General features: G+C 48.9%; 8 protein-coding genes across 8 annotated transcripts; 5 read left to right on the top strand and 3 right to left on the bottom strand.

The window, feature by feature from the left end:
- Positions 1–82: 82 nt before the first annotated feature.
- Positions 83–421, top strand: SARC_03798 (hypothetical protein; the record flags this gene model as incomplete). Its single annotated transcript, XM_014302405.1, has 2 exons — positions 83–280; positions 338–421. The coding sequence occupies 2 exons, from the start codon at positions 83–85 to the stop codon at positions 419–421; spliced, it is 282 nt and encodes a 93-aa protein (XP_014157880.1).
- Positions 422–431: 10 nt separating this feature from the next.
- On the top strand, positions 432–1,106 carry SARC_03797 (hypothetical protein; the record flags this gene model as incomplete). The annotated part of the gene is made up of 1 exon (XM_014302404.1): positions 432–1,106. One exon carries the CDS (start codon positions 432–434, stop codon positions 1,104–1,106), a length of 675 nt encoding a protein of 224 aa, XP_014157879.1.
- A 689-nt stretch (positions 1,107–1,795) lies between these two features.
- Positions 1,796–2,881, top strand: SARC_03796 (hypothetical protein; the record flags this gene model as incomplete). Its single annotated transcript, XM_014302403.1, has 1 exon — positions 1,796–2,881. One exon carries the CDS (start codon positions 1,796–1,798, stop codon positions 2,879–2,881), a length of 1,086 nt encoding a protein of 361 aa, XP_014157878.1.
- Positions 2,882–4,494: 1,613 nt separating this feature from the next.
- Positions 4,495–5,425, bottom strand: SARC_03795 (hypothetical protein; the record flags this gene model as incomplete). The annotated part of the gene is made up of 2 exons (XM_014302402.1): positions 4,495–4,545; positions 4,739–5,425. The coding sequence occupies 2 exons, from the start codon at positions 5,423–5,425 to the stop codon at positions 4,495–4,497; spliced, it is 738 nt and encodes a 245-aa protein (XP_014157877.1).
- A 172-nt stretch (positions 5,426–5,597) lies between these two features.
- Positions 5,598–6,458, bottom strand: SARC_03794 (hypothetical protein; the record flags this gene model as incomplete). The annotated part of the gene is made up of 1 exon (XM_014302401.1): positions 5,598–6,458. The coding sequence occupies one exon, from the start codon at positions 6,456–6,458 to the stop codon at positions 5,598–5,600; it is 861 nt and encodes a 286-aa protein (XP_014157876.1).
- A 236-nt stretch (positions 6,459–6,694) lies between these two features.
- SARC_03793 (hypothetical protein) lies at positions 6,695–7,438 on the top strand (the record flags this gene model as incomplete). The annotated part of the gene is made up of 2 exons (XM_014302400.1): positions 6,695–7,072; positions 7,115–7,438. 2 exons carry the CDS (start codon positions 6,695–6,697, stop codon positions 7,436–7,438), a joined length of 702 nt encoding a protein of 233 aa, XP_014157875.1.
- Positions 7,439–8,217: 779 nt separating this feature from the next.
- Positions 8,218–8,976, bottom strand: SARC_03792 (hypothetical protein; the record flags this gene model as incomplete). Its single annotated transcript, XM_014302399.1, has 1 exon — positions 8,218–8,976. One exon carries the CDS (start codon positions 8,974–8,976, stop codon positions 8,218–8,220), a length of 759 nt encoding a protein of 252 aa, XP_014157874.1.
- Positions 8,977–10,768: 1,792 nt separating this feature from the next.
- SARC_03791 (hypothetical protein) lies at positions 10,769–11,200 on the top strand (the record flags this gene model as incomplete). The annotated part of the gene is made up of 1 exon (XM_014302398.1): positions 10,769–11,200. The coding sequence occupies one exon, from the start codon at positions 10,769–10,771 to the stop codon at positions 11,198–11,200; it is 432 nt and encodes a 143-aa protein (XP_014157873.1).
- Between the last annotated feature and the right edge of the window lie 154 nt (positions 11,201–11,354).

The raw sequence follows: 11,354 nt of genomic DNA, 5'->3' as shown, positions 1-11,354 counted from the left end.
GGACCGTACCGACCCCCCCCCCCCCCCCCCCCCTACTACGAGGGACCAATTTACGGGAGACTCGTGTACGGAGGCGGTTCAGATGGCGCGCCAGGCGCTCAAGGACAATGGCGTGCTGATTATCCGAGGGTGTATTACACGCGCAGCTTGTGCGGCCGGGCAAGCGGCAGCGTACCGCGCATGGGAGCGCGACATTAAGCCGAGCATTGATACGGCAGCCCATGGGGCAAAGGTTGATGCGGCCAAGACCATCTACGATGTACATGGGGCTCAGCAGAAGGTGCTGTGGCCCACGGGAGTTGTCGGCAACAAGTGATTTGGATTTCTGTATGCGCAGCCAGAAGCCAAGGCGGACTATCATGCAACCAAACTGCAAGAGCTAGACGCCGAGCCAACCGTGTTTGCCCCTGGGTCTGGCTAATCTGGCGGTGATGGACCATCCAGACAGCGAACTGGCCACGGCCATCCTGTTCCAGGTCACGAAAAATGTGAGCGATATGATGTCTCAGAATTCGTTCAAGACCTTTCGGGGTGCCATGACCGTGCCTCACGTCGACGACTATACCACCTCGGAATCATTTAATCGTGTGCAGGCCATGGTCATTGGATACAGGAAGGGCAATGTACGCCTGGTGTTTGGACGGGCCACGCACCAGCCAGACATCTCAGCCATGTACCGGGACAAGTCCACGGCAGGCTTTACCTCACTGTCGAACCCTGACGCCATAGTGGATGAGCTGGAGGCCGTGGATGCCATTGTAATCCCCGAGCCCGGCGACATTGTGTGCTGGGCCGCTGGGGTGGTGCACTTTGAGATGAGCATTAACCCGGCGGCGAAAGGCAAGGGCAAGTTTAAATACACGCGAGGCCATGTGCAGGAACGCTACGTGGTGGGGACGCACAATCCAAGCGGCAGCCTGACGCAGACGCAGCTGAAAACGCTGTCTGGAATGGCCGAGTCTGGGTTTATCCTGCATCCGTACGTTGGACCAAAGAGCCAGTTTGGGCCCGCAAATGCAAACACATTTCACCGCAAGACCACGCAGTTCTGCCGCCGCAGAGTCCAGCCGCGGTGTGAGAAGAAGCGGTTTGTTGGAGTCAATTAAGAGTTGCCAGGCCAAGGTGCACAAGCTGACTGATCGACGCCGGCAACTCTACGGTCTCCAGGTCAAGAACCCCGGTTGTCTGTTTGTTGACCCACTTGCCCAGCGGGTGTATAGTGTCATTGTTTAATAATAAAGAAAGGGGTTTTACTTTTTTTGTTTATAGATAAATAACACTTAAACATACACACACATACACACATACATACACACGGAACTAAAACCAACATTTGACAAAATTCCCATCAGTTTCGAACAGAGTACTAGGTATTGCTTTGAAAAACATTACAACGGATTCGTCTGATATATTGGAGGTGGCAATCGAACGGAACAGATGGGATATTGTAGAGGCTTTCCCCCCTAAAATTTTCAATGTGGACATCGCGCGTCTTCTGCGGAAATTTCTGAAAAGCAAAAAGCGATACGCACCAGTGATAGTGCGTTTACTGTTGAATTTGCGAGGAATAAATTATAAGGATCAGCTCGAATAAGTTGTAGATAATGTTGATGTTGAAATGCTTTCCACAATCATGAACTTTCTCGACTTGGATGACCGTCGCGTCCGTGCAGCCGTGAATTCCGTGGCCAAAACCTTGAACGTGAAAAGGATGCAATGTTTCCTGAATCATCCCAACTTTGACAGTGTCTATGATCGTTCAATACTGGCAAAGGTTGCACATGAACACGCCGCAATGACTATGGTTGTTCATCTCGTCGGGCAAGACGAGGCCGCAAAGTTAGGTCCACCTCCCGCGTTAGAGGGGGATGACGCCACTCCGCAGAGGTTGCGAGATACGCTCTTGTTCGAGTACTCCAGTATGGAGTTGAAACAAGACATCTACCAGTACGGAACGATTGAGATCCTGGACACGTTCTTGCGTCATCCAAATGTGGAGACTGAGAGCATAACGTTCAACAACGTGCACACGCGCCTGGACATGATACCCTGCATCTTGCGCAATCTGCCCGAAGTGAATTATGCACAGCGACTAGTTAAAATGGCAATTGAACAGTCGGACATCGACTTTGCACGGGCAATGGGACCACACATTCAACTATACGACAAATTGCGGAAAGTGTTTAAACATTCAACGCCCGAAATGGCAAAACTTGTAGTTCCGTACCTCAACCCGAAGCTAGCCTTGTACAAAGCGGTGCGGACTAATGACCCTGACTATGTAGAGATGGTTATGCTGCAGTTTTCAGACATTGATCCCCAAATGTACGAGTGGTCGATGAATTCTGCCGAAATTAATTACCATTTTCCCATGGTTGCCATGTTGATGCGTAACCCTTACTTTTCCATCAATCCAGCGTATGGGGAGTTCTTGGTCGATTATCGCTGGGAAATGCTTGAAAACAAAGGGATGTTCCCAGCCAAATTTATAGATTTGGCGTCGGTTATTGCGCACTTTATAGACAAATGTGGCGGCGACAGCAAATACAACAAGACGTTTGCCGAGCTCAAACAGAACCTGTTCCTAGTAGTCCGCGAAAAGGCGCGGGTATTTGACTCATACGGTACACACGTTCTGGGGGAGAGTGTACAGAGAACAAATGCAGCGTCTCTCCAGCATATAGACGAACTTGTGATGGTACTACAAAATAGGCGTCTGGCGCCTGTTATTCTCGACAGAGTGGGTGTGAAATGTCGGACATTCAGTTGCCGCGTGGCGCTTGGTATATTGTCGAACGAGTACGATGAACTGATTATGAACAAGGTGGGGCGTGTGTCGCCGCCTAGGCGACGACCACCACAAGTAAAAATGGATCTTTAGTCTAGCAAACGGCATCTGAATCTGGATACTCGTGTTGTAAACGTCTCTTTCGGCCCCGTGTCTCTCACAAAGTACAGCCCAACCTTGGGCTTCAGGTAGCTGCCGCTGGCAATGGCCATGTCCTTTTTGAGCGGCGGCTTAACGGCCGCCAGTGGGTCCGCTCCCGAGTGACCTAGAGACTTTACAGAGAATTCCAGCGATGGAGCCGTCTTGCTGAACCTTGCCGTAATCGTGTACATGTACCACTTGTCAAAGTGTTCCTTGACTTTGAACAAATCAATGTTGTCGAACACGTCCCGGGAGAGTGGAACTGCGCCACCATGTTCATGTTGACCGTCAGCACAGCGATCGGCCCGTTGTTAAACACCTGGTAAAGGTGCAGCGAGCTGCCCTCGGTGTCCATGGGAGACACGATCTTGAGCGCAAACGTGTACTGAATGTGCGATCGTTGACCTTGAGCGACGTGGCGCTGGGCCCGTCGGGCGGTCCCGTGAGCTCGTTGCGCGGCCTCTGAGAGTCTACGGCGCCGTTGGAGTCGTTGGTGTGCAGCGTAAATTCCATCACTTGTTCGTTGAGGTGCGAGTCCAGCACACTCGCATAGTGATCAAAGTCGTGCGTCTGTTTGTAGTCCTCGATTCGCATACCGGCTCTCTCCACGGCCGCCTTGACACTGGCCTCAGACGTATCGGAGGCCGACAGCACGAGCTAGCCGTATCCTCCTCAGTCGTAGTCGTGGTGTTTGTGGCCGTACCATCATCTTTGGTTGTAGCTGTTGTATTAGTACCACCAATAATAACACTGGGGACAACAACGGTAGTGGCGCTGCTGGAGCTGGATCCCCCTCCCCCCCCAAAATAGAAACCCAGAAATACCAGCACAAACACCAGAATCAGGAATATCCCCACCCCTACCGCTATTATTTCGGCCGTCATTTATGCCTTGAAAAAAGACAAAACATTTATTTATTTTAGTGTGGCAGCGAGGAGGCAATGTACAGCGTGCCACGCAGTGGGATACAACAGTCGTGAAAGGGACCTTGAAAGATATTTACTGGACAGCGATATCAAAGGTTGAAAAAATAGGCGGTGGTGCGATCCCATGCTGGACACTATTGAACCACAATAAATAAAAATGGGGAAATTTTCAAATCTGTATTCCGCCGTACTCGATAAACTAGGGTCGAACACTGCATATATGTCGTTGGATATTGAGGTGTACTACCACGACTATGTAGAGAACAGTGTTCAGATGGACACGCTATGCCAGACGCTGAAGACGCTGCCGAACAGGCTGAAATCGGCTCCAGGGAATGCGTAATGACGTACATCGCAAACACCGACCAACTGGTCCGCACCAAGCAGCCTTGGCAGTGGCGGTGGAAATTGGACTGGATATTTTATAGCACAACGAATGCAATTGATCCCACACACGTTGGTGTGCTCGTGAACTACAGGTTCACACCCTGCACCACCGATGTGGGGATTTACTCGAGTGGCGATACCGTGCCCCGATTCTATATACCCAGCGACGTTTTGTACTTTGATGCACGTAATCTCTGTGAGAATCAGGGCCGAGAAATTATCGTACAGCGAAACGCTGCTTTTGCAGACTTTTTACCCGCCGTTGAAAAGTCGGGGGTCAGCATTATCACCTGCAGACTGAAACTACTTCACGATTGTTTTCAAAAAATAAACAGAAAACAAATAAACAAAAAATAAATAGATAAAAAAGTGGTACACTCCAGGTACAAACACTTATCCTCGGCCATATGTCCATATTACGGCGGATGCGACACTGGCACTTTTGGGGGGAGTCAAAAGTACATCGTAGTCGTATGCGTGAATATCTCCTATAAACATGCTCGTCGTCCGTCCGGCATATTCGGGCTGGAAGGTCGCCACTCTGCCACGAGTCAATGTTTCCGAGTTCTTTTTCGCCGAGATTAGCACCAGTGCCGGCGTCCGCAATGCGAAATTTCATATAGCCGTCGTTTTCGTGAAAGTAAATCACAATGGTCACTTCAACCCACTTGTCCCATATCTGCGACAGCGCGACCAGCGCGATATCCTCGTCAAATGGCTGCTTGGGACGTATACCGGCCGACACAATCAGCTCCTCGTGGCGCAACTCCAACGACATCACCGGGGACCGGTCGCCCCCCTCCCGAGTTTTTATCTGCCCCAACACATAGAACGATTTCTGCTCAGAACTCTGTGTGCCGTTCGGCACCTTGAGGTTCCATCTGTACGAGCGCGTATCGCCGTACGCCGCCCGCATCATTTTGGTTTCGACATCATCAGTCCACCATGTAATTTCGTTGCGGTTACGCACATCAGTAGGATCCGAGGGATCTTCGCAGCCGTCGCGGTCTTCACCGTGGATATCGTTGCGGAGCACGTTGCCGTATTTGGCATCCTTGACTACTGTCCAGTGCTTGGTGGTCTTGTGTCCAGTGTCACGATTGTCCTGCCCCATCACCCGGATTTTGTATTGTTCAAACGTCGCAAATGCATCGTCGCCCCATTTTATTGTGTATTCAGTCATATTTATTTATTAAATCGGGTATATAAATTGGGTATATAGAGTTAGGTTCGTAAAATCAGGAATGTAAATCGGGTTTATTAAATCAGGTATGTAAAATCAGGTATATAAATCGGGTTTATTAAATCAGGTATGTAAATCGGGTTTATTAAATCGGGTATATAGAATCAGATCTTTATTTTTGATCAAGTATATGATCGATCAACACACACGACAGTGTATTGTATCTGTGAACAGTGTGACCGGCAATGCTGTTTGTCGCGCCGTGGTTAAACAGACCAAGTGCAACGCCCCGGGCCACCATTTCCCGAGACTCACGCGTACCCGGCGACACTCCCAAGTAGCGTGCTCCGTACAAGTCTAGCTGCTCACAGCGCTCTTGAATAAAGATCAAGGCATCCGATCTAGTGTACGTTGAAAGTGTCTCGAGTGCAGTTTCAAGGTACTTCTCCATACACACAGTGTCCTTGTATGTTTTAGGAGAAAAGCCGGGTACAAAGATCCCCGGAAGCCTGGCCATTTCCGGACGTGTGTTGATGATTTTCCACATTTCCTGAGATATCAGATGTTCGCGTCCACGTCCCACAACGCGACTAACCCCCACGCGGTGATCCTGGAGCAGCAACTTGGCCATCTTTACGCAGTTGTGTTTGACCACATAAGCAATGGCAGCATCGATGTTTACCCCCGGATTAATTCGGCCGTCTTGAAGCAGCACCCTAACCACGTTTCTGTTTCTCTTGCGCACAGCAAAAATGAACGCTGAGCCACCAAGTGCCGTTGGATCGATCCGCGGATCTTGCAGCAAGAGTCGCACCATACCCAGCCGCCCTTGGCTACAGGCCATGTCAAAGTGGATGGCCGTGGGGTTCACACGTCCATCCTGCAGCAGCAGCTTCACAATGGCCAGATTCCCCAGAGTGATGGCTATTGTAAACACGCGCGGATCAAACGTCAAGTTCTTGTTTTTCAAAAGCTCCTTGACCAGCTCAACGTTGCTTTCGAACACGGCATCGGATAACATATTGTTGTTCATGATTTTTTTTTGATTTGTTGGGAGTTGTTGTTGTTGTCGTTGTTGTTGAATTGTGATATGAAAGGGAAAAATCGACATCCTTATATACACGGATATCCCCCCCTCTCCCATGGCACTATAACGCTTCCTAAGCACCGTTCATCGATCACCCCCTTCTCATGCACTCACTACTCTTGTTGTCCAGTATACATATATAAATTGTTATTGTATATAATACCAAATTTCAGTCTCAAAATATGAACTTGCGAGTACACATTCTTAGTGCACTAGACTTGGCTCGCACCAACGAAGCCATCAATATCCTGGACACTTTGATCTCCCTTCGTGGCCTTCCAGAAATTCCAGAAAACCTACCCTCCTTCGCTGACCTGTATGCGCGACGAGAGTTTGCCTTCTTTTTCGCCGCTCGGGCACGCGGGTTCTACGCCAGCGAGTCCCACAATTCCCTGATTGCCATGCACGTCGCGAGCGTCAATGTTCTCAAGCAGTACTTGCCGGACAGCTACAACACAAAGTTCCTGTGCCCCCAGTTCGTCTCCCAGATGCGTCACGGACCGTTGGCAAATGCCCGGAACGGAATTGTCGAGACGACGGTCAGCAGTCGGACGGTCAAGGTCGTTCGCGGTGCATTTGGCCCCTACTTATACTAATTGAAGATGTCCCCCAACACCACCACCACAGGCATCCCATACCTGTACCATAGTATACTGGCGGTGAACACAGCACGGGAATTCGACACACTTGTACGTGAGTCTATGCTGTTGTTTGAGGAGTACGCGATGCTTGTCGAGTTGTGGAACACAAATCTGGCCGGTCCCGAGATGAACGAGCTGGTGGGGTTAGCCTGGGAGACAATCATTGCAGCACCACACGATTTCCTTGCGTGCATGTTCAGACTTGCTGACGCCGACAACATGCGTATCTTTCTGCAGCTGGGGCGGCTGACAAGATCAACCAACAATCCCAGCTACCTGTACTGATACAAGCTAACGCGTCTGCGCACGTCCGATTGGCTGAAGATGCTGGACCACGTACCCGATCTCGGCCTCTGTTTCATTGCAGTGGTACTCGCAGAACCGACGTGCTGCCGGATATCTACGCAGTTTCGCGAAGAGTACAAGCGTCTGGAGACCATTGGTGTGTTCTCGACCAACTCGGCAAGGCAACTCAATGCTTATATGTACGGGCTGAATCAGTACGGGACCTTTTATAACGGGAGGAAAATGGACCTTTTGGCGACGTGCAGGCAGTACAGTGCCGAGTCCGGGAGCCACTCCCGTTTGACATGCTGCAGAAAATGTTTATCCTTCCCGAAAGCACACAGGACTGGAAAGTGTGCTCTGACGCTCTCGGAGTGTTTCTGGGGGATGTGCCATACTATATAAAATCAGGTCCATAAATCAGGTATAAAAATCGGGTATATAAAAACAGGTCCATAAATCAGGTATAAAAATCGGGTATATAAAAACAGGTTCATAAATCAGGTATAAAAATCGGGTATATAAAAACAGGTTCATAAATCAGGTATAAAAATCGGTTATGATTCGGGCGATTTCTTCAAGTTTTCTATATATTCGGCTTGCGCAGTCGTCGTGGTCGTCAGCACGTAGGATCTCATACCAACAACAAAAAGTGTTCCTAGGACCAGCAGTCCAACAATGACAAGGGCAAATGTTTTTACACTCATATTTTAATTACAGTTTTTTATTTATTATATATATATATATATATATATATATATATATATATCTTTTCCTTTTCACGTCTGCATCACCACCGCCACGGCCTGGTCCCAATTCGAGTCCTCGCGCTGCTGATTCGCAAACACGTACTGCACATTGTACTTTTTGACTCGTTCCAGGAGCGCCGCATCCCCAAACGGCGTCTTGATCGAGTCCGGGAACTCGTCGCCGCTGGGCCGGGTCTTGTTGCGCTCTGCAAAGTTGAGCTGCTCATAGTAAGTGTCCTGGCTACTACTACCCTTGGCCATCAACGAGTCGTTAAAGACCCCGTACCTCAAATCGTCCAGAGGCAGTCCGCTGAGCGCGCCGTCAATGCTGAACGAAAACGTCAGACACTTGAACAGGCCGGCCAGGTGGTCCACAAACTTGGCCTGGTACTCTTTCGAAGGATAGTTGACCCCGTGCTTGATATAGTCGGTGCCGTCGTGGTACAGGTGGCTCTCGCTCCAGAACCCCCAGCCCGCTTGCAGGTACGTTATTCGCGTGTCCTTATCGAACTTGGCCGCGAACGCCGTGAAAAAGTCGAGCTCAAACTGCTGCACGTCCGCGGACGACCAGTCCACACCCACAAACTTTGAGCTGCCGAACAGCACCTTGTTCGGCTGGCTCACGTACGGGGGCAGTAAAGACTTTTGGTCGTCCCCAGAGTTGGTGCCACTCTGGTCCTGGATCCGCACGACCATTGGCCGGCCACGGGACTTGGCGCCGGCCAGATCCTTTTCCAGGGTCGTCCAGTTGTACTCGCCCCTGGTCGTGGGGCTGCTGAGCTCGGCCATGGTGTAGTATCTCCACTCAAAGCCCACATCCAGTCCCTTGGCCTCTTGTCCAACGTACACACCGAGCCCAAGGCGCGGCTTTCGACGATTGCCGCCACCACCACTAGTAGTAGTAGTACATGATCGGTTAGTCAGTGCTCCAGTAGTAGTAGTAGTAGAGTCTGCGGCCGTGTTGGTGCTGCCCGTGTCGTTGTTTCGGTTGTGGTCGTGTCGTCAGTGGTGGACGTAAAATATACGAGCGCAACGACTGCCCCAACCACCACGAGGAGCAAAATTATTATAGCAAAGATGATCAAGGCCGCCATCTTCTATTTTTCTTATACGTGAAAAATATGTAGAGTTATTAGAAAATCATGGTCATTTCGCGCCGGTCATATGGTGAGCTTACAAATCCGTTGGATTCATAGAACGGAATAAGCTCGTCATTGAGAGAATATAGCATGAGCTCTTCAACGTTCAGCATCTTACATGCACTGACTACAAAGTCAATTATCGCCTTGCCACCTCGTATTTCTGTGCATATAAGGTTGATTATCGCAAGCCCGTCGTCAGATTCTACAGATGCAAAACCACACACTTTGTCGTTGACGCAGTTCACGACGAACTTGTTGCCGGTGCGGATGAGATTTTCAACTTGATCATTCGTGAACGCTTTGCGGCAAATAATATTACGACCGTCAGGTGTAGAACGCAAGATCTTTGAAAGGAGCTTGTCGGACACAGTTTGGTATACCTCGAGCATTTTGTTTATTGATGAACAAAAAATAAATAAAATATATAAATCATTTAGTCGACATCGATCGTCCAGCTCTCAGGTCTCGGCTCGCTGGCTGGGCTGCTGGGCTAGCTGGGCTAGCTGGCAAGGGCTCAGAGCCCCACCTGCCAACAACACAAAAAAAAATGGTTAAAAAAAAGGTGATTTTGAGAATGGTAAAAAAAGAAGGTGATTTTCAAAATGGTAAAAAAAGAAGGTGATTTTCAAAATGGTAAAAATAGAAGGTGATTTTGCAATCGGTGAATAAAAATGAGGTTTTTTGGGGCAAAAAGAAGGCAATTCCCATGAACCATGCTGTACTTATTGGTGAGCATAGATAATTGATACTTGGGCAATGGTATAAATATTATAGCCAAGGGAATAGAAGAATCCATATTCGAGGGTCTGCAACTTGAGTAGTAAACAAACAATAAAAGAGGTTTTTGCTGCTAAGATATAGCAGTTTTCCTCCGACAAAGGTTGTACACTAATTTACTCCAAATAAGCGCACTACAACTACTCACGACACTCGTAGCTTAAGGACCAAATAGTGTACTTAGGGCAGCATGTCGATTTCAGATGCTGCGAAAGGACGTATGGGAGCATTTGCATTGGAATCCGATGAGACTGGCTCTTAAAAATGACATAGGTTGGACCACCTAGGACAAGGAAGACAATGTTAGTTGTCGTACTGATTTGGATGGTATTGTATACCAATACTTCAGTGAGGAACTGTCTAGCAAACTGCGTACGTCGTTTCCAGTGGATAGAGTATCGATTGACTGGACATTGGCCTATTTGCTGTTAGAAGCAAAGACATTGAAGGTGTTAATAGTGGATCCAGCTTCCCAGCTCAAAATCCTTGCAGAAGGGATAGTAGGAGATCCATCACTTAAGATGAAGTACTTGAAAGAATTCAAGATGAATGCTTTTAAGGCCGCAGTTATTAATGTATGGACGGGGTAATTGAAAGGCAGTACCACGGTCAAAGGCATCAAGGACTGGAGCCTGTTGGCAGAACCAGCCTCAAGAGCTACGATGAATGAGGTGAAAGGAAGCGCGGTTACTGCTAAAACCACCAGTGCGGAAGAGGCTCTAGCAAAGAAGCTCCGCACTGAGGTTTTGAGTTTTATAGGGAAGTCGCCCAAGCAAGAAAAACCCAAAATGGATGCGGTTATAGATAATTTTAGGAGTTTGGCTCAAACTACGGGTGAGCCGGTGGCCAACTTGATCGCGCCAGTCTTAAGTGAGCCTTTGATAAAAGCGGGTATCAATGCCATGATCAGGCATCTGGAGTTCGGTAACAAAGTCATGGCGGATCTCAAGGACATTGAAGTGGATATCAGAAACTTTGTGTTGAGTTGCTATCCGCAACCAAGAGAGGGTCATCGTAAAGAATGCGTATATATCAGGAGGTCTGCCGTTGGTAACAAAGATGCAAAGCGACCTGCTGGTGGCACGCAAGGCTAGGTCGGAACAGCCACGCAAAAGAACCCAAACTGGATGCGGCTATAGATAATTTTAGGAGTTTGGCTCAAACTGCGGGTGAGCCGGTGGCCAACTTGATCACGCCAGTCTTAAGTGAGCCTTTGGTAAAAGCTGGTATCAATGCCATGATCAGGCA

This window comes from Sphaeroforma arctica (genome assembly GCF_001186125.1).
Source record: "Sphaeroforma arctica JP610 unplaced genomic scaffold supercont1.201, whole genome shotgun sequence".
In the NCBI taxonomy this organism is placed as follows: domain Eukaryota; class Ichthyosporea; order Ichthyophonida; genus Sphaeroforma; species Sphaeroforma arctica.
Note: the sequence above shows the minus strand (reverse complement) of the source record. Positions and strands in the feature narration are given on the sequence as shown.